The following is a 24,444-nucleotide window of genomic DNA, read 5'->3' on the forward strand; positions in this document are numbered from 1 at the left end:
AGCAAATTCAGGCGGTGGGGAGACTAGAAAGAAGTTGCCTCTGATGCCTTTGAACTTGACGTGGCTGCAAACACCTCCCTCATGCTGTAGAAATGCAGGACAGTGCCTTCTTAAAGGGCAGCCCCCTTTAAGATGTTGCATTTCCTCATCCAGCTGTTCTAAACACCACATACACATGTGTTCATCTTTCTTCTTCTGACTTACTTATTTAACACGTTATTTTCCAGTTCCATCCATGTTGCTGAAAATTGCATGATTCCACCATTTCTTCCAGCTGCATAGTTTTCCAGTGTGTGTGTGTGTGTGTGTGTGTGTGTGTGTGTGTGTGTATCACATCTTCATGATTCACTGATCTGTTGTTGGGCTTCTAGGTTGATTCCAAGTCTTAGCTATTGTGCCGAGTGCTGCAGTGAATAATGGTGTGCATACATTCTTTTGAATGAATGTTTTTCTCTCCTGGTGATAGAGTATGGTTCTACTAAACTACTAAACTTTGGGGATGTGTGTGTGTGTGGGGGGGGGAACAGGTGTGTGCCACATGGTCATAGGTAACTGGACCCTGAAGCTTAGTCATTTCATTTGAAGTATGGGCGATACATTTCCCTTCCAATGGTCTTGTACATATCTGATCCTAACTCAGGGGCACTGAATTCTATTTTCTTTGTTTCTTGTAGCACTTCTCAGAACTTCTGGATGAGTTTTCCCAGAACGTCTTGGGCCAGCTCCTGAACGACCCTTTTCTCTCCGAGAAGAGTGTGTCCATGGAGGTGGAGCCATCCCCCACATCCCCGGCGCCTCTCATCCAGGCTGAGCACAGCTATTCCCTGTGTGAGGAGCCCCGGTCACAGTCACCGTTTGTTCATGCTGCCACCAGCGACAGCTTCAATGATGGTAAATGTCCAGCATGGGAGGCACCTCGGTTCCTAACCCCCTCTGACTTTGCACCTCTTGAGGTTTGCTCCATGAGTTGTGGTTTTTTGGGGGGCACTCTTTAGCCACATGCCTGCTCTGTGGAAACCCTCACACTTGGGCTACTGGGAGGTTAAAAATCTCTCATGAGACCACAGTCGGACATTGGCTGAGGGTGACATCATCCAATGACTGGACTAGAGGATCTGTTTCCATGAAGGCTCACTCACAGAACTGGCAAGTGAACAATGCAGAATTCGTTCCACCCCACATGGGTCTCTCTCTGGGGCTGTCTGACTGTTCCACAACATGGCCACTGGCTTCCCCAAGAGTTGGGCATGCATCCCTGCACTAGTGATAGCCTTACAGACTGTCCATGGTAAGGTGTTCAGAGAACTCAGATGTCCTGATCAGTAGAACCCTTCACAGCTCCTTAAAATGTGGCAGTTCATGATCCAGAGATACACTAAAGAATCTCCAAACTGAGCAGCTCTCTGCAAAGATGCCTCCAGACTTTAAGCCAGGCCGACTTCACTGGGTGCCTCAGACAGGATCAGACATTGTCCCTCCACCTGTCCTCTGAAAACTCAGGGGCTGCCAACTTCCAGAGCCCAGTGGGGAGTGCAGATACAGGGGTTCAGTGACAGCAAACTCCAGGTCTCAAGGGATAGGGTATGGGTCCCTCTCAACCCCCATTCCCATGGGACCCTGGAAGCCACACCCACAAACTGCCTCTAGCTGCTACTTAAGCTCCTTAACAGCCAGAATCCAGAGACACACAAAAGAATCTTCTAAACAAGCAACTCACTGCAGAGATTTCTCCAGACCCTAATTATCTAAAATTTTAGAATTCCAGGACATCTTATGCTATTCATAACAAGCAATACAAAAGGGAGTATGGTGGAGATTGTCTGCCATAGAGGCAGGGGGAGGAGTGGGATGGGGCAGAGGAATACTGGGGGCCTTGGTGGTGGAAGATGTGCACTGATGGAGGGTTGGGGGATTGATTTCTGTATGACTGAAACTCAAACAGGAAAGCTTTGAAACTGTATCTCACAGTGATTAAAAAAAATAAACAATAAAAATAATTTTAAAAATGTGGCAGTTCATCCATCTAGAGAGGGTTGAGTTCACTGAAGGTGCTGGAGGAAATCTTTCTCTCACAGCACTTCCCTAGTTGGAAGTCTTAGAGCTGTATTAGCGCTATTTCATATTTAAATATTAAAACAATTGGAAACACTCTAAGAAGAGTGGTGAGGTCAAATTCCTTTTCACTGACAAGCTGTGGGGATTTCCCTTCACACCACACGTTCCTCATAGGTCAAACTAGGATAATAACAGCATCTATTTCTTATCTTGTTGCAAGGATTCAGTTGGAAAATATATCCCAATGTCCAGCCAAGGGCCTGGGTGATAGAAAGGATATTATTGTTCTTAGATGTTATTGCAGTGATCATGGTATAAGATCAAGAGCTGTGTGTTGATGATGATGTGGAGCTCTAGAGAGGTAGTACAGGTGTTAAGGCACTTGCTTTTCTTATGTTCGAAGTTCTCTCTATCCCCAATACCACATGTAGTCCCCCAAGCCCCGCCAGGGGTCACTCCAGAGCACAGAGCCATGAATAGATCCTGAAAGCCATTAGGTTCCACTGTTCCCTCAAAAAAAAAAAAAAAATTAAAAAATAAAAATTGAAAAATAAAAAATAAAACAGAAGAAAAAAAACTTCTTTATGTTTATTGGGACCAAGAGAGAGTATAGCAGGTAGGGTGGTGGCCTTGCATGTGACCAAGCTGGATTTAGTCTCCAATACCTTACACGGTTCCCCCAAACCCTGCCAGGTGACCCCTGAGCACAGAGCTAGGAGTAAGCCCTGAGCATCTCCAGGTGTGACACCCTACTCCTCCCGCCCCCCCCCCCCCCCCGCCCAGTCCCCTTTCCGAGAAAGAAAACCCAACCAAAAAAGGATGATCGTACCTTAGGTGAGCAGGAAGGCTTTGTGGAATATTTCTCAACTTTCCAATCTAAGTTCTACAATGAAATGGGATAATGGGTTTCTACCCCTTTCTACTGGGTTATTTTATTTTAGTTAGTCTCTTTTTTATGTATCTGTTAGATTCAGTGACTCTGCCTTTGGTTATAATGCTCGGGGGGGGGGGGGGTAGGCTAACAGAATGTAGTAGAGAGAGTTTCTTAGGACCAACAATGTAAATATTTCTTTTCTTAGTATTTAGGATGTTGGAATCAGTACTCTAAGAAGTGGTATGATGTGAAGGTACAAAAATGTTCAAAATAAGGGAGGGAAAACAAAAAATAATGATCAAGGAGCCTAGAAGATAGCTGAGAGGCCTGCAGTATATGCCTTTGCATGTAGAAGCCCTGAATTTGATCCCTGGCACCATATAACTCCCACTCCCTCAGAGAACCACTAGGTCTACCCCTAGTATCCTTGGACCTAAGCATGACCTCGTTGCCAGGCCCAAGGACAGAACCATCAGGCATGCACAGCCAGGCTATCACTGGGAGTGTCCTCTGGACCCCTAAGCTCTGCTTCAAAGCTCTCTTCCCTAAAATGCTCAAGGTCAGTCATAGCACTTACCTGTTGCATAACCTCAAATAGCTCTTCACTGTTCTGTAGAATGGGGCATATGATACTTGTGGGATAAGTATTGGTCCCGCCTGTCTTAAGTAGCTCAGAGTCTAATGAAGTTTCCGTTTGCCCAAATCATTTATCAGGACACATGAGAGCAGCATCTCAAGAGGGAATTGGGCTGTAAAAATTGAGAGGAGAGAATACATTCTGTGAAGGTCACTAGAGAAGTTGGATGCACTAGGCAGAGTTTATCTTGGCCTTAAAGCATTCAGAAATAATGGTGAGGCTTCAAGGAAGGCCAACGAGGGCTGAGGGTCAGGACACTAATTCTTCTTAAAATAAGGCCTCTACTGTAATGATTGCAAATAAATAGACTTTCATATTCTCTTCTGTGATGACTCTACGTCTTTGTTTTTCTATTTTTGGGGGTGGGCTACCCCCGGCTGTGCTCAGGGCTTACTCCTAACTCCATACTCAGGGATCACTCCTGCTGGAACTTGGAGACCATATGTGGTGCCAGGGGATTGAACCAGAGTTGACTTCGTGCAAAGTAAGGCACCTTAGCCCCATGTATGATCTCTCTGGCCCCATTCTTTGCTTTTAGATTCCAGTCAATATACAATTCCAGTTGTATTCAGGAACTTGTGGGTACCACCTCGAGTAAGAGTTTAGGATGGAGAAATAATCCGTTGATCTTTGCCAAACCTTTCTTATCAGCAGACCAAAGCATACTGCATCCCGTTCTCCCAACTGACACCTTGTTCTTTTTTAGAATCCGTACTGCAGTAGCTATGCTAATAATTTGCTGAGAACAGATACAGCGGGTCAGATATATTTGGCAGAGTGGCTGATTCACAGTTCACTTTTGTTAAGAACTATTTTTTTTCCTAGTTAGAGCCACCTTCTTTTACCGGCAAAAGCACTTTATAAGTAAGGGATAATGAATAGAGACCATAACCACCTGTGATATGTGACATCAGAGTTAGGCAAAACTTAAGCTGGCGAGATAGATCAAATGGTGGAGCACAGGCTTTGCGTGTTAGGGGGCCAGGTTCAATCCCTGGTACTGCAGGGTCCCCCAGACAAACCCCCAAACCAGCTAGGCATAATGCATGAGCAGATGGGAAGCTTGCCCAAGAAGGCTTGGTTTAGGTCTTGGGTCTTTTTCCTGACTTGTATGTATGGGTGAGCTGTCACTGTCACTGTCACTATCCTCCCATTGTTCATCGATTTACTCCAGTGGGCCCAGTAACGTCTTCATTGTGACACTTTTTACTGTGTTTGGCATATCGAATATGCTACAGGGAGCTTGCCAGGCTTTGCCATGTGGGCGAGATACTCTTGGTAGTTTGCCGGGCTCTCCGAGAGGGAAGGAGGAATCGAACCTGGGTTGGCCAGGTCAGCTGCGTGCAAGGCAAATGCCTTACTTGCTGTGCTGTCGCTCCAACCCATGGGTGAGCAAATGTCAGGAAAATGTTTTATTTTGATTGAATCCTGATAGGCTATTTACTGTTACTTCCCAAGAGAGGATCGATCCACAAGATTTCTCTGGATCCAAGTGCTTGCAAGTAGTTTTCCTACGCATTAGAGGGGATGGTTTGTGTTCCAGGAAACACTTGGTCAGCATTTAGGAATTGTTCTTCACATTAGATCTGATACTCTTTTTTTTTTTTTTTTTTTTTTTGCTTTTTTGGGTCACATTAGGCAATGCACAGGAGTTGCTCCTGACTTTGCACTCAGACATTACTCATGGCAGTGCTCAGGTTACCATATGGGACACTGGGAATCTAACCCAGGTTGGCCGCATGCAAGGGAAGTGCCCTACCTGCTATACTGTCGCTCCAGCCCAGATCTGATATTCTTGATTGTAATTTATTTTTATAATGACCACTCCCAGCAATGCTTGGCCCAGTGTTCAGAGTTTGGACCTCAGTGCTGGGGGACATATGGTATCAGGGATTCAAGTCAGGACCTTGAACATACAAGGCTTTTAAGGTATCTCTTCAGTCTATATTTGATACCTTTATCTCTTCATCTGTGAAAATCACTTCAGAAAAACTGGAAGTCCTTGTTTCTTAGTGCTGGATAATGAGTAATTCATTATTCCTGGGAAAGCCAGTGACTCTCATCTCCTTATTCAATTTTGTGTAGATTAAATGCATTTCTTCTATAATTGCTTCCAAACCTGAAAGTAAGTGATAAGATAAACAGTTCAGTAAAGTCTCTCCTGGTTTATTAGGATTTTCTCTTTCTCCCGGAACCGCGCGGCCACATTTGCGGCCGTGCGACATCTTATTATGACATCTCATTCCTACTTTGACAAACTGGCAGGCTACCGAATGTAGCCTGCCCACACAGCAGAGTCTGGCAAACTCCCCGTGGCGTACCAAATATGCCAAATACCAGTAACAATGATGGGTCTCATTTCTCCTAAATAGCCTTGAATATAATCTCAGGGCTAGGATGAAGGAGACGTTACTGGGACCTGCTCGAGGCAATTGACGAATAACAGGATGATCTGTGATCTGTGATCTTTCTTTTACCCTCTTCCTTAAGTGCTCTCTCCTGTTTCAGCTTTTTTCTTTTTCTTTTTCCCTCCTTGTTCTTTCCTTCCTCAGTGTCTTTTCTCCTCTTACCTACCCTTGAACCCTAAATCAATTCATTGGATAGTGTAGGCATTAAGTTCTTCTATTCATGAACCTCAGATGAATCATAGGCATCCCCCCTACTACACACACACACACACACACACACACATACACACACACATTTATACATTACTTGATCACTTGACTTCCTGTTAATCGTCGCTTTGCTCGAGCAGGCGCCAGTAACGTCTCCATTTGTCCCTGTCGTGTGCTAGTGTAGCCCAATAGCATGTGTTCATTCCAGGAACACGAAGAGCCTCAAACCGATCATTCATGATCTTGATGAAGAAGTCTGACCATCTGGTAGGTGGGCAGCCACGCAGTCTTTTAACAGTAATTACATTTATACATAACATTTTGGTTTATCAACATTTTGTTTCTGCTCAGAGTTCTGCACAGAACCATATTACTTTTTCTTAGATTCCTGGAAGGGTCTGTGACTCAAGAAAGGTTAGGAAATACTGGTCTGGGCTAGAGAGATCGTACAGAATATAAGATACTTGTCCCTCACATAGCTGACCCTGGTTCCATCTCCAAGCATACGGCCCCCTCAAGAACCACTAGAAGTGATCTTTGAGCACAGAGCCAGGAGTAGACCCTGAGTACTGCTATGGTGTGGCTCAAACCCCCAACATCCACTCGCCAAAAAGAAGAAGAAATACTGGTCCAAGATGACACAAGTGGTGTCTGTTTGGGGGGTTGAATTTTACTGTTGATTTCTCTGAAACATGGAGGCTCCAGAACTTCCTGTGGCCCCGCAACCACAAGAACCAGGCCTCCTAATGTGGTCTCTGTCTCCCAAACCACCAGAAATACACCCTGTCTGAGGAGCACCCATCTCTCCCCATGACTAAGGCTGCTAACCAGATGCTAAGCCGGCTTATTTTTGTTCCTTTAAAAATGTAAGGAGGTTATAAAGAGATAAGCAGAGACAACCAAGAAAAATAGCTGTGAATATTTTAATGCTTGAATTGAAAAACAAAAAGCCTGTATTTGAGCTACATTACCACATGGAGGGTAGAGCTTCATGAATTAACTATTGTCGCCATGTTCCTTTGTAATTATATTGGGTGGCCAGATATTTCTTTTCTTTGTTCATCAATTTCAGTTTGATATATATATATATATATATTTTTTTTTTAAGAGCAAAAACTTGGTAGTGTTAGACCAAAGCTGAAAAAGAGAACTAGACACGACCCCTCTTCTCCAAGATGACATAACAGCAAAGTTAGAAAATACGAAAACTATCCACAGATTCAGCCCAAACCAGAGGAACACAGAAGTGTCTGGTGCTGTATCTTGCCCATGCACAAGTCAAGGTCACTTTGTTTTGCGTGTAATGAAGGACTAGGATGTGTCTATTCCAGGTCTGGAGAGGGTGGGGTGAGGAACATAAATAGTAATCATCTTCCTTTGGATTAATCTAGCAGCTTTCTCAAAATAGCAGGGGTAGGGGAAGGCGGGTCGACTGGCTTGGTGTGGCTCCCCTCTATTTATGGAGTTCTTTCCACAGGGAGAGGAAAGCTCCATCAAGAGTGAAAAAGTGAGCTGGTGTGAGTGAGCTTGGGGCAAATGGAACATCCCGGCAGAAGGCAAAAATCTTGGAGTTGGATGGGTTACAGGGTCTCTAGGAAGTAGGGTATGGGAGGGTCTTGTTTGCAGACCAGAAGAAACTCAGTTGTTGTGGGGTGTGAGGCAGGAGTGGGGGAGGGTACAGGGATAGAAAGATGCAGGGAGAACAGAGAGTCTTCAACTAGCATGACTTCCAGATCGTGTGCCAAGAAAAGGGGAGAGAAGACTATAACAAGAAGACTTAGTTTTCCACTGGGCATCGCGTTCCAAGCAGGTGGCAGCTGAAAGAAAGTCACAGAGGTGATGACTGGCTGTACCTTCAGTATCTGTCACCAGAACTACTGATGAGTCTCAGTCAGAGACTGGCTGGGAGCAGATAGGTGAGTGTGCCATCCTCTTCCAGAGAGCACCTGGGTCCAGAAATGAATAACTGGAATAGGGTTGATAGATAAGCAAAGGAGTGATTGCCTTCTCTGAGGCTGAAGCCTAACTTGGGACTCCAAGCTCTTTGGTTACTCAGCATCATTTGTGATACCATATTTTATTTTTTATTTTTTAATTTTTATTTTTTATTTTTTATTTTATTTTTAAAAATTTTTTTAAATTGCCCGGAGGGGAAAGGGTGTTGCCCCATTCACCCTCTCCTCTCTGGAAAGAAAGATGGCGGCCACATGGGAGCCTTGTGGACAGCAGGTATGAGCCGGGAGTGTGGGGGCGACTAAAACCTCATGGGAAGGGGGGCGTTTCGCTCCGCCCTTCACGCCCTACCGAGGCCACAGGTTGCCCCCCGCGAGCGGCTCTCCAGCACGGCCACGACTCCAGAACACAGAAACCAATTTCTTAACTATCTGACTTTCAGTAGAAATACTTCCAGGGTCAATAGGTAAAATAGCAGAAATCCAAAACCAACATTTAATTCTTGAACCCAGCTGTAGAAAGCAAATCACTTCACAATGCTTTTTCAGCATGTCTGATTTGGGGGGGGGGGTGGTAAACTCTAAATAATAGTGGTGAATCTTTTATTGAAACAATGAATCTAATCAAAGCAGATAGAGTGTTAACTAGAATTCATCTGCCTCACAGGGACGGGGAGGGGTGGGGGGTGGGGCTTTATTGGGGTTCTTCATGGTAAAAAATAAGTATTGGTAAAGGGAAATGTGTTTGATATTTGCATGACTGAAACATAAACCTGAAAGCTTTGTAACCTTTCCCACAGTGATTCAATAAATAAATAAAAAAATAAATAAAAATAAAAAAAAATTTTCCTAGCAGGGGAAAAAGCAGGCTGGGGAGATGTGTTGGATAACATTGGGTTGTCCTTGCTCCTCCCACAGGGAGATTAGGTTTATTGAGCCACTCTCAAAACAGTGCCCCTGAGGCACAACCATTTCCATCAGGCACTAATAATCCTATCTTGCTTTCCTCTTTCCATTGTGTCTCATGCATGGTATAATTTAGCCATGTCCATTTTGTATAGACACAGGAAGACAGTTGATGCTATGCTTTGTAACATGGGAGTTCGTTGGCTCCAAAAATATATTTGCTTCTGGGCATTCATCATATTTACCTGACTTAAACCTCAGTTGCCTTTACTTCCTAACACCCCCCCAAAGGAGAGTTCTGACAAAGGAACTGGATGGCCGTAAGCTACCCTGACATCAAAAAGAGACCAACTAAGTGCCATAAGTATAATAAGAGCATACGTATAATAAGTATAATAAGACCATAAGCATAAGTATAACAAGAGCATGATCATGAGAGATGGTTCAAGGAGCTGAGTTCATGGTTTGCATGCAGGAGGCCCAGGTTCAATCTTCCCCACAGTCGCACTTACATACCGTGATGGCTTCTTTGCCTGGATTAGTATAAAAAAGCATTTTGGGGGACTGGAGATGAGTGCAGAAGTAAGGCTCTTGTCTTGCATGCTGTCATCGTGATGTCATCCCAAGTACCACATAGGGTCTCCTGAGTCCAGCCAGCTGTGACCTAGAAACAAAACCATAAACATCCAAAAAATGAAGAGCGATTTTTCCATTGATATAGCAATTTATGGACTAAACCAATCTTTTGAAGTCAGTCATTTGTTCCCCAGACACTTCCTTAATTCATAGACTGAGCACAGTTGCCACAGGAAGACCCGAGATGCAGGATCACCCGGTGTGTTAAGTTCATGTCAAGAGTCAGCTTGACTGGATTTGAATCTGGGCTCTTCTACCAGGACAGGCTGCTCCATGCTTGTGTCTTGCCTTCCTGATCATTAAAACAGGAAGAATATCCAATCCCACGTTAGGAATCAAATGTGCTAATAGGCATTAATCATTTAGAAAAGTGCCCCACGATTAGTAAGTGCTGCATACACATTAGCTGTTATGATCACCTTAATGTCAGCAGCCACAAAATTAAAGACTGTTTACCCGCTCTCCATAGTATGAGTGAGAAGAGTAAGGTTAAGGGATCCTATACACACAGTCCAGAAAGAGCACAGAGTCGGGGGTTTGCTGAGAAGAACTACATTGATCAGAGCACACCATGTCTGCAAATATTGTGGAGTGTCTAGTTCAGTGACTAGGCTCAGATCTTTGTAGCTATTATTAGTTGGTCTGAAAATGGGTGCTCTTTGGTGGTGGTGGTGGGGGGGGGGGGTGGCGAAGGGGATGTTGAATTCAAAGTTTCTATTACCTAAGGTGGGACATAGATAAAGAACCAGCAATTGTGGCTAATTGCAGGCTCTAAATAGTGTGAATCAGGAATAATTATTATGCACAGGGGTTACTCCTGGCTTTGCACTCAGAAATTACTCTTGGCAGTGCTCAGGGGACCATACGGGATGCTGGGAATTGAACCCAGGTCGGCCGCATGCAAGGCAAATGCCCTGCCTGCTGCACTATCACTCCAGCCCCGGAATAATTGCTCTTGACTAGAGATCAGTCCAATCCTGGGGGGCTTCAAAAGCAAATTCCAATGGGGAGGAGCCCATGGAGCTGGTGTACCTGAGCCCCACCTCTCCAGTGGACCAGCTGTGGGACCTGGGCTGAGCCATTTAATCCCTGTGTTTCTCTGTCAAGTGAGGCTTAGAGTAGCACATGCTTTACCCCAGGGTTAAATTCATCAAATATGCAAAGACCTCAGAACAATACACAGCTCCTGGCAAATGCTCCCTAGGCAGGCGTGAAGTGCTGGTTATTTTGACCTTTTTCACCACCTCCTCAGGGCATGACTCAAGCTGTCTCAGGGTTATGGAACTTCATGGAGCAAGTGAGCCCGGTCCAGGTTTTCTCTCTCCCGTCCCAACTTGTAGTGGGCTGTAGTTTAGGTTGGACGCTTTCAGCCGAACCCCTCCCCCACCGTCCACAGCCGGGCCTTTGTGTGTTTTCCTTTAAGAGTTCTCCACTGAGGATTGGTCAAGATTTGTCAACATCTTTGAAAATATCCTGTGGGCAAATTCAGTTATTGAATGCGGAGGAGCTTAGATGAAGTATGCACCCAACAACCCCTGTCCTATTTTCCCGGCCCCCAGCCCCCAGTTTGATCTTTTCCCCTCCTTCAAAGGAATCGTACTCAATGCCGTGTTCTATATTCTACACAGGGAACTGATTGGAGAATTTGCCTTTTTGCATTGCCTCTGTGGTGGCTTCAAGTTTGTCTTTTCCCCCCTCCTTCTACCTACTCTGTTGTTTGGAAATTTTCACAGCAACTCCCATTGCTCATAGCTGCTGAATTTTGTCCTAAAATGTGAAAGGTTTACTCATGCCCATGACACAGTGGCTCATTTTTCTGTTCTTAATGAGAGCTATGGGCTGGAGCGATAGCACAGCGGGTAGGGCGTTTGCCTTACAAGCGGCCAACATGGCCGACCCGAGTTCGATTCCTCCGCCCCTCTCGGAGAGCCTGGCAAGCTACCGAGAGTATTCGATATGCCAGACACAGTAACAACAAAGTCTCCAATGGAGACGTTACTGGGCCCGCTCGAGCAAATCGACGATCAACGGGAGGGCCTTTACCTTTACCTTAATGAGAGCTATGCGGTGATGCTGAGCAAAGTGCCAGTTGGGTTTGAATCCTTCCTTCCTTTCTATCCACCCTCCCTCCCTCCCTCCCTCCCTTCCTTCCTTCCTTCCTTCCTTCCTTCCATTTTTGGCCCACACCTGGCTGCACTTAGGGCTTACTCCAGGCTCTGTGCTCAGGCATCACTCCTGACAGTGCTGGTGCTTGAGGGACCACATGCAGTGCCAGGAATTGAACCTGGATCTGTGCAAAAGCAAACACCTCACCCGCTGTACTACCTCTGCAGTCCCTGCGTCTGACCTTTGACAGGAAGATCTTTTAAGTAAAACCAGCTGGCATGGTGATTGTATTCCTCTTGCTCCCCCAAAGTCTGCATTGCTGGTCTTTATGGGTGATGCTTTTTCTCCAGAAATACAGCTCACAACCTGTGAAAACACAATCTAGAAGAAACTTCTTCACTGCCCACCCCTCTCCACCCTGCTCTGCTTCAATATCTGAACGTCAACTTTGAGAAATTAAAGAATATAAAGTATGTACTGATTCTTGCTTTTGTTGTGTAGCCAGTACCTTAGATATCCATGGATGTAGCACTGTAGCACTGTCCTCCCGTTGTTTATCGATTTGCTCGAACAGGCCCAGTAACGTCTCCATTGTGAGACTTGTTGTTACTGTGTTTGGCATATTGAGTACGTCACAGGTAGATTGCCAGGCTTTGCTGTGCTGGTGAGATACTCTCAGTAGCTTGCCGGGCTCTCCAAGAGGGGTGGAGGAATCGCGGAGGAATCAAACCCAGCTCAGCCGTGCAGGCCGCATGCAAGGCAAACACCCTACTGCTGTGCTATCGCTCCAGCCCATCCATGGATATTTCAGGTCTAAACCATGGTGGTCCTAGTGATTTTTGTTGTTGTTGTTGTTGTTTTCCCAACAAAATAAAAGTACCAAATAAGCCATCACTGTCGCTGTCACTGTCCTCCCATTGTTCATCGATTTGCTCGAGCGGGCCCAGTAACATCTCCATCATGAGACTCTGTTGTTACTGTGTTTTGGCATATCGAATACATGACGAGTAGCTTGCTAGGCTTTGCCATGTGGGCGAGATATTCTCGGTAGCTTGCCAGGCTCTACGAGAGGGGTGGAGGAATCGAACTCAGGTTGGCCATGTTGGCTGCGTGCAAGGCAAATGCCCTACCTGCTGTGCTATTACTCCATCCCACCAAATAGGCCATATGGATAAATAATGTGGGCCACTCACTCCCTTCACCCTTTGCCAACCCCCTCCCACTTATGTTCTATTGTTCATTTTGTTTTCTCTGATTGGGTATTTCTTTCCATGAAGGGCAGAGGACCCGCTGACACCCAGCAGTAGTTTGGAATGAGAGTGCTTTTCTCTCATTTCAGCCATTACTGGGATGTTTGTGTCACTGGCTGGCTTTCTTCTTCTGAAGTCATTTATTTTGTGATGTTACTGGTAGTTGTAATCACTCAGCCCACAAATATTTGTTGAGATGGTTCACTGTTAATGGATCAGAGGCGTTATTATGGAGTTATCACGGCTTCATGACAGTCGAGTCTGAAATAAAGGCTCTTGTCTGTGCATTCAGCTGCCGTGCATCAGCTGGCTATGTTTTGGCCTGACAGGCCACCCCCAAACTCACTCAGTTTAGCAACAATCATTTATTTTTATAACTCCGGTGTCTCTGCCTTGGCTGGAGGCTGACTGTTTTAGGGAGGGGGCAGCTGAGTGAATGTTCTGCTCTCATCCAGATTCAAGTTTTGGCTGAGCTGGGCTTAGGAGGGGCTTCCATCTGAGGAACATGTCATCCTTTGCTTGCCGTCAGTGGATTGTTCTGACACAACCTTCTTATTTTGGTGGCAGAAGAGCTAAAGTAAAGCCATCATAGCTGCATGCTTCAAGGCTCTCTGCTAGTTATGAAGTGACTATCTCATTGGCCAAAGAACGCAAGTGGCCTGCCCAAGATGGAGACTCATTCACAGTGGAGGGCACAGCTCAGCTCTGTGGAGAGAGGAGAGATGTAAGGCCAGCAACGCATTTTACTACATATCTGCCACTTGCCAAATCTTTCTGTATCAAGACTTCTGCCTATGAATGGCCACCCACCGTAGGGTGTAAAGTGGAGTGGACAGAAGCAGGCTGTGCCATGCGTGATCCTCTAGGGACAATATACTCTTTTTCAAAAAATTTTTATTAGTGAGACACCATGAGGTACAGTTGTAGACTTACAAATTTTTGTGCTTGGGTTTCAGTTATACAATGATTGAGTACCCATCCCTCCACCAATGCCCATTCTCCACCACCACTGATCCTGGTATCCCTCCCACTCCCTGCCCCACCCCCCATCCCACCCTGCCTCTGTGGCGGGGCATTCCCTTTTGTTCTCTCTCTCCTTTTGGGTGCTCAGGGTGGGGAGGGAAACTCAACCCACCCCCCTCTAAGGGGCCCCAGCGAGGACAGCCAGGCGCGGGGGCAGGAGACTCTTTTGGGTGCTGTGGTTTGCAAAAGAGGAATTGAGTGGCAATCATGTTCAGTCTATAGTCTACTTTCAGCATGCATCTCCCATCCTGGGAGGATCTTCTCAATACCCTTTATATATCTAGGACAATATACTCTTAGTAACACTGTAGCACTGTCCTCCAGTTGTTTATTGATTTGCTCGAGCGGGCACCAGTAACATCTCCATTGTGAGACTTATTGTTACTGTGTTTGGCACATCAAATTCATCACAGGTAGCTTGCCAGGTTTTGCTGTGCGGGCGAGATACTCTCAGTAGCTTGCTGGGCTCTCCGAGAGAGGCGGAGGAATTGAACCTGGGTCAGCCAGGTTGGTCGCATGCAAGGCAAACGCTCTACCCGCTGTGCTATGGCTCCAGCCAATATACTCTTAGTATATAAATTAAAACAGAGTGTAAAATTTAGAGGGAAAGAGAGTCATCAGTGTTCTGAATTATTCTTTGGTGACATTTTTCCTATTTTGGCTTATTTCACTTTCAGTCTTTAAAAAAAATTACCCTGTTCATGGTATACACAAATTTATACTAGGGTTTTTTTAAAAAAATATATTCCATATAAGTCTTTGTCTTGTTACCAAAAAGAATATATATGTGTAAAATTACTGATGCAAAAATTAATATTCCATTGCACAGATGCACCTAACTCATCAACCATACCCTTGCGGTTCCAGACTTTGTCTGTTTTCTGTGGATGTGCTTATGCATCAGTGAGCATGTGGGCACATATCACATTTCCTTACCTCCGCAGAAGGAATACTGGCCCAAAGCGAGGACAGGGTCCTGCCCCCTATTTGCTGTGTGACCCGGATCCATCCAGCCTGGGCCGTTTTACCCAGATCAGACATGCTGTCTTCGAGCCGGGTGGCCGTGAGTGACCGTGATTCTAACCTGAGTGGCATCTCTTTTTCCCCAAGTTGAAGACAGAGCATCGCACTACAGGGAGGAGTTGAAGCATGAAGAAGGCAGCACTCGTTGTTAGTCCTCATCAAAGCTCCGGAGGAGAAGCCGCTGACCTGGCCTTCCCACCTGGGGGAGAAGTGTCCACTTATCCTTGAGAGAGAGTTTCTTTCTGGAGCTGGAGCCGGGGGCTTGGGGCTATGCCCAGGGCTTCCCTCTGGCCTTGCTCAGGGATCACTTGCTGTGCAAGACGAGCATCTTAGCCCCTGTACGATCTCCATGACTCCAGGGAGAGGTTTTGTTTCAAGGTTCAGGTATCATTTACCTTCCCACCTGTATCCTAAGATTCAAATAATGACGGGGCTGGAGCTATAGCACAGTGGGTAGGGCGTTTGCCTTGCATGCAGCCAACCCAAGTTCGATTCCCAGCATCCCATATGGTCCCCTGAGCACCGCCAGGGGTGATTCCTGAGTGCAGAGCCAGGAGTAACCCCTGTGCATTGCTGGATGTGACCCAAAAAAGCAAAAAAATAAAAAATAAAATAAAAGATTCAAATAATGTCTAGGAGGCCAAGCATGAAGCTCTCTCTGGACCTAGTTTATGGCCGTTGTACACTTGCAGCTAGATTGGAAGAACTCGTTTCTTCATCTGTTTCCGCTCCATGTTGTCTTTAGCATTTGCTCTTTCGTGTTTATTTAGTCACAGCTACATGATCAGAAGCCTCTGATCTTACCGCCCAGCTCCCTGGTCACGGCTGGTGACATTTTCCTCGGAGGTGCTTCATGACTGCTTTTGTATACCAAGTCTGTATTTCATCATACTGTCTCCTCGCCCAACTACTATTTTTTTTTATTTTCATTTTTTAATTTTTTGCTTCTTGGATCACACCCGGGCTGGAGCGATAGCACAGCAGGTAGGGTATTTGCCTTGCATGTGGCCGACCCAGGATGGAGTCCTCCATCCCTCTGGGAGAGCCCGGCAAACTACCGAGAGTATCCCGCCCACCTGGCAGAGCCTGGCAAGCTCCCCATGGCATATTCAATATGCCAAAAACAGTAACAAGTCTCACAATGGAGACGTTCCTGGTGCCCGCTCCAGCAGATCCATGAATAATGGGAAGACAGTGCTACAGTGCCGACAGAGTCACACCCAGTGATGCACAGGGGTTACTCCTGGCTTTGGCACTCAGGAACTACTCTTGGCAGTGCTCAGGGGACCATATGGGATGTTGGGAATTGAACCCAGGTCGGCTGCGTGCAAGGCAAACACCCTACCTGCTGTACTGTCGCTCCAGTCCCTCCCACCCAACTCCTAGGGACAAATTTAGATCTGTGTGGATAGGCAATATGTGTTGAGTGGAGAGTGATTTGTTCTCTCCCTTACTTCCTACCCCATTCTGTTTGCATTCTTCCCTGAGTGTGACTTCCTTGCAGCTGACAGTCTTCTAGACCCTGAACTTGTTTGGGGATCAGCGTTAGAATCTTCTTTTCCTCCACCTGCTTCTCTTCTTGTTAGACTCTTCCTCCACATACTTCTCTCAGCCGAGCTAGAGGGCCCGCTGGCGCGGAGTCCAAGTATGATCTCTCCTTGGCCCATGGCAGAAAATCCTGAGTTCCTTCTCCCCCTGGGCCAAGGTATAGCTCACACCCCAGGAAAGGATGGAAAGTGCCCCGTTGTGGCCCCTGTCCTGATGGGGAACTTTCTAAAAGCAGAATAGCACTGAGCCAGAGGAGTCAAGTCCGTTCTTGTTTCACCCGAGGACACCCCTCAGGGCAGGAATTGTGAATCGATTCAGCAGTGCAGTAGGGGAAATTATTTTCCACTGTGAGTGTCAAATCTAGCTTCTTCTTGTGTTTGAGGGGTGTTGCTTATGAAATGTTGTGACTGTTGCCAGCTTCACTTTTCCCTCTGGTAGGGTGGAGTGATAGCACAGCAGTAAGGCGTTTGCCTTGCACGTGGCCGACTCAGCTGAGCCAGGTTCGATTCCTCTGCCCCTCTCAGAGAGCCCGGCAAGCTACCAAGAGTATTTCGCCCACATGGCAAAGCCTGGCAAGCTCCCCGTGACATATTCGATATGCCAAACACAGTAACAAGAAGTCTCACGATGGAGACGTTATTGGGCCCGCTAGAGCAAATCGATGAACAATGGGAGGACAGTGCTTTAGACAGTGCCCACTGTTACCCCCGTCGACCCCCCACCCAAGTTGGGTGACTAACAAAACTTGATTCTAGTTCTCTGGTGTAAGATGATTTTATAAATGTGAATGACTGCTCCTTGGTGCAGTAGTCACTTACTCTGGATGCCGTGTGTGTGTGTGTGTGTGTGTGTGTGTGTGTGTGTTTTCACAAGTCAAGCGAGCCTAGCTTCATTCTCTTTTACTTTGGTTTTAGTGAACGTTGGCGTCAGATGCTGACTTTGGGAGTCTGGCTGGCTCAGCACAGCTTTGCGACTTCCTGGTTTCCTGTCCCATCTTCTTCCCTCCTTATCCAGGGCTGCGCTGAGCGATTGGCTGGCTCTGAAACCACTGGGTTAGAAATGCACATGGCTGCCCAGCGGCCGAGAAGCATGTTTCCGTGCTACGGCAGCCTCTGTCTGGTCGCTTTGTTGCGGTTCCCAGGCCTGGTGTTGATCAGAAAGCCAGAAGCCAGCCAAGACTCAGCCTCGCCAAGAGGCAACTCTTTTCTCTGGAGGATTCATTCAAGTGAGAAGCAGATGTTCTTTTTCATTTATTTTATTTGGCGTTTTTTGGGGCGGTAGGGGGCGTGGGGCACATCCAGTGGTTCCCAGGACTTACTCCTGGCTCTGCACTCAGGGATCACTCTTGGCAGGCTTAGGGAACTAATGGATATGGGGGTGGGGTGCGGGGGTGGGAATTAAATGAGGCTGGCCGCATGCAAGGCAAGCCCTCGAGCCCTGTTGTATTGCTTGGGCTCCATAGATGCGTGTTTTAAATGCAAAGCTTTCCCTGTAGGCTCAGTGAAGTTCTCGATGTCCAGTAAAATCCGAAGAATAAGCGGATGTGTTGGGCACCCTAAGAGAACAAAAGACCGAGAACAAAAAAGAAGAAGCTGTAGAAAAAGATAACTGTGTATCAGTAGGAAACTGGATACCCAATCACAGCCCTCTCTCTTGAGACCCTGGGGGTTTGCTACTTTAAAAAAAATGGGCGAGGGGATAGTACAGTGGGTAGGGCACTTGCCTTGTGTAAAACGGACCCAGGCTTGAAACCCAGTACCCCGTATGGTCCCCCAAGTCTGCCAGGAGTAATCTCTGATCACAGAACCAGGAGTAAGAAAAAAGATTGTGATGAAGATGTTTTTAATTAATGTTTATTATAGTTTAGGTAGTATGATTACAATAGCATTAAAGTTCATGGTGTGGATGTCCAAAGTAACTGTGGCTTCACCACCACCAAGACCCTCCAGCACTGCCCCTGGGTCCCTGTTAATCTGCCTGTCCATCCCCCCACCGTCCATCAGCTACCAGTGGTTGGCAATGTGAGTTTTGTTATCCATGACCAAAAGTTTGTCATTGTTTGAAACTGTCTATTCCCTCATTTTGTCTCTCAATCACAGATAAGTGAGAACACCTGGCGCTTGTCCTTCTAACTTCACATAACTCGATATCCTCCTGTTTCATCCATTTTGCAGTCAACTCCCCGATTTCAGCTTACTCAAGTGTGTGTGTGTATGTGTGTGTGTGTGTGGTGTTTATCCATTCATGTGTCATTAGATATTTGGATTGTTCTTTCTGTGTCCTGGCTATTGTACTAAGTATTGCAATGGGCATAGGTGTGTATATATCTTTCTAAAATTTGTATTTTTATGTTTTGGGAGTAGGTCCAAAGAAGTGTAATTGATGGATCATCTGGGAGCTCTATTATTCCTTGTCTGAGGACTCTTTCATACTGTTTTCTATACAAACTGAACAAGAGGATATTCAATTAAAAAACCTTTTGCATGGCAAAAGGAACTTGGACTAAAATAAAAAGACACTCTACTGAATGGAAGAAAATATTTTCACAATATACATCTGAAAGCTATCAAGAGTATCTTGCCTGCACGGCAAAGCTTGGCAAGCTACCCATGACATATTCGACATGCCAAACACAGTAACAACAAGTCTCACAATGTTACTGGGCCCGCTCGAGCAAAATCGATGAACAATGGGAGGACAGTGACAGTGACAGTGATACATCGGAAAAGGGGGAATATCTAAGATCACAAAGTTCATCTACAAAAATCTAATAATCCCATCAAAAGTGACCTGGAGAGACAGTGCAATGTGTAAGACATTTGCCTTGCACACAGCTGACCAGGGTTTAGTCCCCAGTGCCATGGTATCCTGAGCCCTGCCAGGAATGATTCCTTAGCCCAGAACCAGGAGTAAGCCCTGAGCACAGCTGGCTGTGGTTCCAAAAAGGGGGGGAAAGGAAATGAACATGTATTTTTCTGCAGACAAAAGATAGAGGGCCAGAGAGCAGGTGAAAAAGTGTTCATTATCACTTATCAAGGAAATGCAAATCAAAACAACGAGTTATCATTTCTCACCAGCAAGAATGGCATATTATTGGGGCTGGAGCAGTAACACAGTGGGTAGGCCGTTTGCCTTGCATGCGGCTGACCCAGGTTGGATTCCCAGCGTCCCATATGGTCCCCTGAGCACCGCCAGGTGTAACTCCTGAGTGCAGAGTCAGGAGTAACCCCTGTGCATCACCAGGTGTGACCCCAAAAGCAAATAAATAAATAAACAAAAGTTTATTAAAAAAAAAAAAGAATGGCATATATTGGGGCCAGAGTGATAGTACAGCAGGTAGGGCATTTGCCTTTCACATTACCAACCCTGGTTCAATACCTGGCATCCCATATGGTTCTCCAAGCACCGCCAGGAGTAATTCCTGAGCACTGAGCCAGGAGTAACCCCTGAGCACACTGGGTGTGACCCAAAAGAGCAAAAAAAAAAAAACGGCATATATTAAAAAGATTAGAAACAACCAGTGTTGGCAGGGATGTACTGAAAAATGAACGCTCATCCACTATTGGTGGGAATATTGTGTGGTTTATCTTCTTTCTTATTTTTAAATGTATGTTTCACTTATATATAAAAATTGATTTAAAATTCTATTAAAGGGGCTGGAGAGATAACACAACGGGTAGGGCGTTTGTTTGCCTTGCACGCGGTCAACCCGGGTTCAATTCCCAGCATCCCATATGGTCCCCTGAGCACCTCCAGGTGTAACTCCTGAGTGCAGAGCCAGGAGTAACCCCTGTGCATCACCAGGTGTGACCCAAAAAGCAAAATAAATAAATAAATAAATAAATAAAATTCTATTAAACATAATAGATGCCCTATGTACGTGGTTTGAAAACCCAGACGTGTCAAACAATGTACACAGAAATTCTCCTTCCTGCCCTGTTCCCCCTGCGTTCCGTTTTCTTCCTGCTTTCTGCAGGAAGCCAATTCCTTCCTTTCACGTGTATCTGTCTGGTTCCTTATACTCTAGTGAACACCTGGATAGGTTCTTGCTCCACTATTCATTTCTACATCCATTCATCTCTTTCACAGTCTCTTTTTACTTCCTGTTACTCTATTCTCAGTAATTCTTGGTTGGACCTTTTTAAAAATTTTTTGAAGGAGAGAGGTCAGTCAGTGAGTTCACATGTGTGCTTGTCTTTGTCCCTTAGATGAAGTGGAGAGTGAGAAGTGGTACCTGTCTGCAGACTTTCCTTCAACAACCATCAAGACGGAGCCAATCACGGACGAGCCAGCCCCTGGCCTTGTTCCCTCGGTCACCCTGACCATTACGGCCATCTCCACGCCCTTCGAAAAGGAGGAACCCCCTCTGGAAATGAATACTGGGGTATACTTCATTTCCTTCCCTTTAAACAAGTTGGATCGGAAGTTGCAGATTCTTATTGTTTGATATTGTTTGTCTGTTTAAGGATGTATATATATATATATATTATATACAGTATATGCTTAGACATAAATATATAGACACATACATGTGTATATATATGTACATTTTACCTTATGTACATATATGTTTATGTTAATATGGCATATGTATGGTCTGTGTCGCTCCAGCCCGCATCACAAAAACAATCTTTACCAGAGTGCTCAGTGACTGATGATAGCGTTCCCATATGTTATCATAAAATCAACAGAAAGAAGTGCTGGTAAATGAGCCCTGGATTTTTTATTTTTACTTGAGAAAACCCAGGTATTCATCCCTCAACAGCAGTGCCATGAAGGGTCAGCAGGAAAACTCTGTCAGAGTCGCCACTTCCCCCTGGCGGGGGACACAGAGGCGAGAATGTCTCCCCTGAAGGCCTCAGGCTTGGTGATGGGTTTTAAAGCTTGTGTTTGAAATTCTTCCCATAGGTTGATTCTTCCTGCCAGACCATTATCCCAAAGATCAAGCTGGAGCCTCATGAAGTGGATCAGTTCCTCAACTTCTCTTCTAAAGAAGGTCTGTCTCCCCTCACACTCCCCACAGCCTCCTGCCCGCTCAGGCGCCCTTCAAGATGCTCGTGGCTAGTGTGAAGAAGAAGGAAATGGGGTAGAAGGTGCTGGATCACCCAGCATCACTTGCCTTGAGAAGCAACTCGGAATGCAAATGTTCAAATCCAAGAGAGTACAGCAGGCAGGACACTTGCCTTGCCTGCAGCCAACTCAGGTTCCATCCCCGGCATCCCATATGGTACTCTCGAGCACTGCCAGGAGTAATTCCTGAGTGCAGAGCCAGGAGTAACCCCTAAGCCTGGCCAGGGTGTGGCCCCAAAACCAAAAGAGAAAAGAAGTTCGCCACGGGGAGTTTTTCCAACTCTTGTGGCCTGTTCTAACTGGGGCGCTGATGGCAGGGAGTGCAGTTCCTTGCCCTGGAATGGGAAAGACAGACAGACAGACAGACAGACACACTGCCATGGAGGCCCCTGGCCTGTATGCAGCAGCTTCCTGGGAACCCTGGTTAAGGGTTCCAGATTCATCAGTGCAGCGAGGAGCCCCCAACCCATGGATCACTCTGGCCCCCTCCCAGGCTGCACGGTGCCCTTTGGGGTGAAGCCCACCCTGCCGGAAAGGAGCACTCTCGCCTCTCACTTGCTGGCCTCCCTTCCTTCCTTCCTTCCTTCCTTCCTTCCTTCCTTCCTTCCTTCCTTCCTTTCTTTCTTTCTTTCTTTCTTTCTTTCTTTCTTTCTTTCTTTCTTTCTTTTTGGATCACACCCAGCGATGCACAGGAGTTACTCCTGGCTCTGCACTCAGGAATGACTCCTGGTGGTGCTCGGGGGACCATATGGGGTGCTGGGAATCGAACCCAGGTTGGCCACGTGCAAGGCAAACGCCCTCCCTGCTGTGCTATCTTTCTTTCCAGCCCCCTGGTCCCCATTTCTTTCTGACATGTCCTCCTTCGTCTCATAGCTCGAATCTCTGTAGTTACGGACCTTGAACCAGGCCCCCAAGATCTGAGAGTCCCTAGGAAACCACCTCCAGCTGATTTATTCAGTTCTCCCCGCACAGACGTCCAGTTCTGAGTTCTGCACGTCACCTCCCCTTGTGCTGATACTGGCACTGCACGTCTAGAGCAGTTTACCAAAAGCTGCGTCACCCAGGTCACCCATCAGAGCAGGTGTGGGCGCATTCAAGGTCATTGACAGATGCTCAGGGCAACGAGGGCTAAGGAAGTTTGGCTCTTGGCTGAGATGATCAGAGTTAAGTTTCCTCCACATGCCTCGGGTCATGGAAAGCTCATCAAATTTCTAAACAAAGCCCCCAAGCCCATGTGATAGAAATCAGAGAGCCATATTTCTTCTCCATTTGGGGGACTGTGATTTGGTACCACACCCAGCAATGAGTCCAAGCTGGTCCTGACTCTGAGCTCAGGAGTGCCCCCTGCTGGTGCTCCATAAGGGGTCCCGGTGGAACTCCACATGCAAGGCCCGGCTCTGTCTCTCTGGACGACGCCCCACCCCAGCAATTTCTAAGCGGCCAATTCCAGTTTAGGGGCATAGCTGGCCAGACATCCCTGCAGCTCAGGTGGGACCCGCCGTGGAGAGGACCACCCCCTCCATCTCAGAGCAATCACCCACCCATACTCACTTCTTTTTGGAATTTTTTTTATATTTTAACTGTAGCCATTTTACCACTGCAGCACTGTAGTATGGCCCTCCCATTGTTCATCAATTTGCTCGAGTGGGCCCAGTCACATCTTCATTGTGAGACTTGTTGTTACTGTGTTTGGCATATCAAATACATCATGGGGAGCTTGCCAGGCTTTGCCATGTGGGCGAGATACTCTCGGTAGCTTGCCGGGCTCTCCGAGAGGGCGGAGGAATTGAACCCGGGTCAGCAGGTCGGCCACATGCAAGGCAACCACCCTACCCGCTGTGCTAAATTAAAATATTTTTAAAAATTGAATCACTGTGAGATACACAGTTACAAAATTATTCATGGTTGAGTTTCAGTCACACAGTGTTCCAACATCCGTCCCATCACCAGTGCACCAGCCTCTGCCACTCTCCTGTTTTCAAGCCACAACTTGCTTTACCCAGGATAGTGTGCACTCACTGCGGACCCCCCACCCCCACCCCGTGCACATCTTTGCGATGTGGGGGAAACCAGAGACCCCCGAGAAAACGCACACAACTTGGGGGAATGTGCAGACTTCACACCCATGGAGGCCCCTCTCAGGAGGGACTTGTTCTTTCTTCCTTTCTTTCTTTCTTTCTTTCTTTCTTTCTTTCTTTCTTTCTTTCTTTCTCTCTCTCTCTCTCTCTCCCTTTCTTTCTTTCTTTCTTTCTTTCTTTCTTTCTTTCTTTCTTTCTTTCTTTTAGGGTCACACCTGGCGATGCACAGGGGTTACTCCTGGCTCTGCACTCAGGAATCACCCCTGGCATTTCTCAGGGGACCATATGGGATGCTGGTAATCGAACCTGGGTCAGCCATGTGCAAGGCAAACACCCTACCTGCTGTGCTATTGCTCCAGCCCCAAGGGATTTATTCTTTCTCTCACCAACATGACAAGGAAAGAGCAACACAGCGTCTTCCAGGGCTGCGGTCCATGCGGTGGGATGCGGATTCCGTGGGAACCGTCTGCCCAGAAACGTCCCCTCCATTTAACCCACTCAGAGCTGAGGACTGGCTTTGCGGCAGTTAAAGCAGGGTTGCCGCTGGTCTGATAGTTATCTCCCAGCACTTTCCTCTCTCTTCTCCCATTTTTCAGGTACCACAATGTACTATCCAAGCAATTCAAAATTCAGCAACAGCCCCATGCAGTATCTATATGGAGACGAGC

The 24,444-nt window shown here is 46.5% G+C and overlaps 1 protein-coding gene across 2 annotated transcripts in view; it reads left to right on the top strand.

Annotated features, from left to right (window-relative positions):
* CREB3L2 (cAMP responsive element binding protein 3 like 2) overlaps nucleotides 1–24,444 on the top strand; it is a 131,827-nt gene that overhangs the window by 78,896 nt on the left and 28,487 nt on the right. For both annotated transcript variants that reach the window (XM_056123997.1, XM_056123998.1), the window contains exons 2-4: nucleotides 675–891; nucleotides 20,837–21,012; nucleotides 21,537–21,624. In XM_056123997.1, coding sequence (XP_055979972.1) covers nucleotides 675–891; nucleotides 20,837–21,012; nucleotides 21,537–21,624 — 481 coding nt within the window. The remainder of the gene's footprint in view (nucleotides 1–674; nucleotides 892–20,836; nucleotides 21,013–21,536; nucleotides 21,625–24,444) is intronic.

Source organism: Sorex fumeus, unplaced genomic scaffold, assembly GCF_029834395.1.
Source record: "Sorex fumeus unplaced genomic scaffold, SorFum_2.1 ptg000048l, whole genome shotgun sequence".
Classification (NCBI taxonomy): domain Eukaryota; kingdom Metazoa; phylum Chordata; class Mammalia; order Eulipotyphla; family Soricidae; genus Sorex; species Sorex fumeus.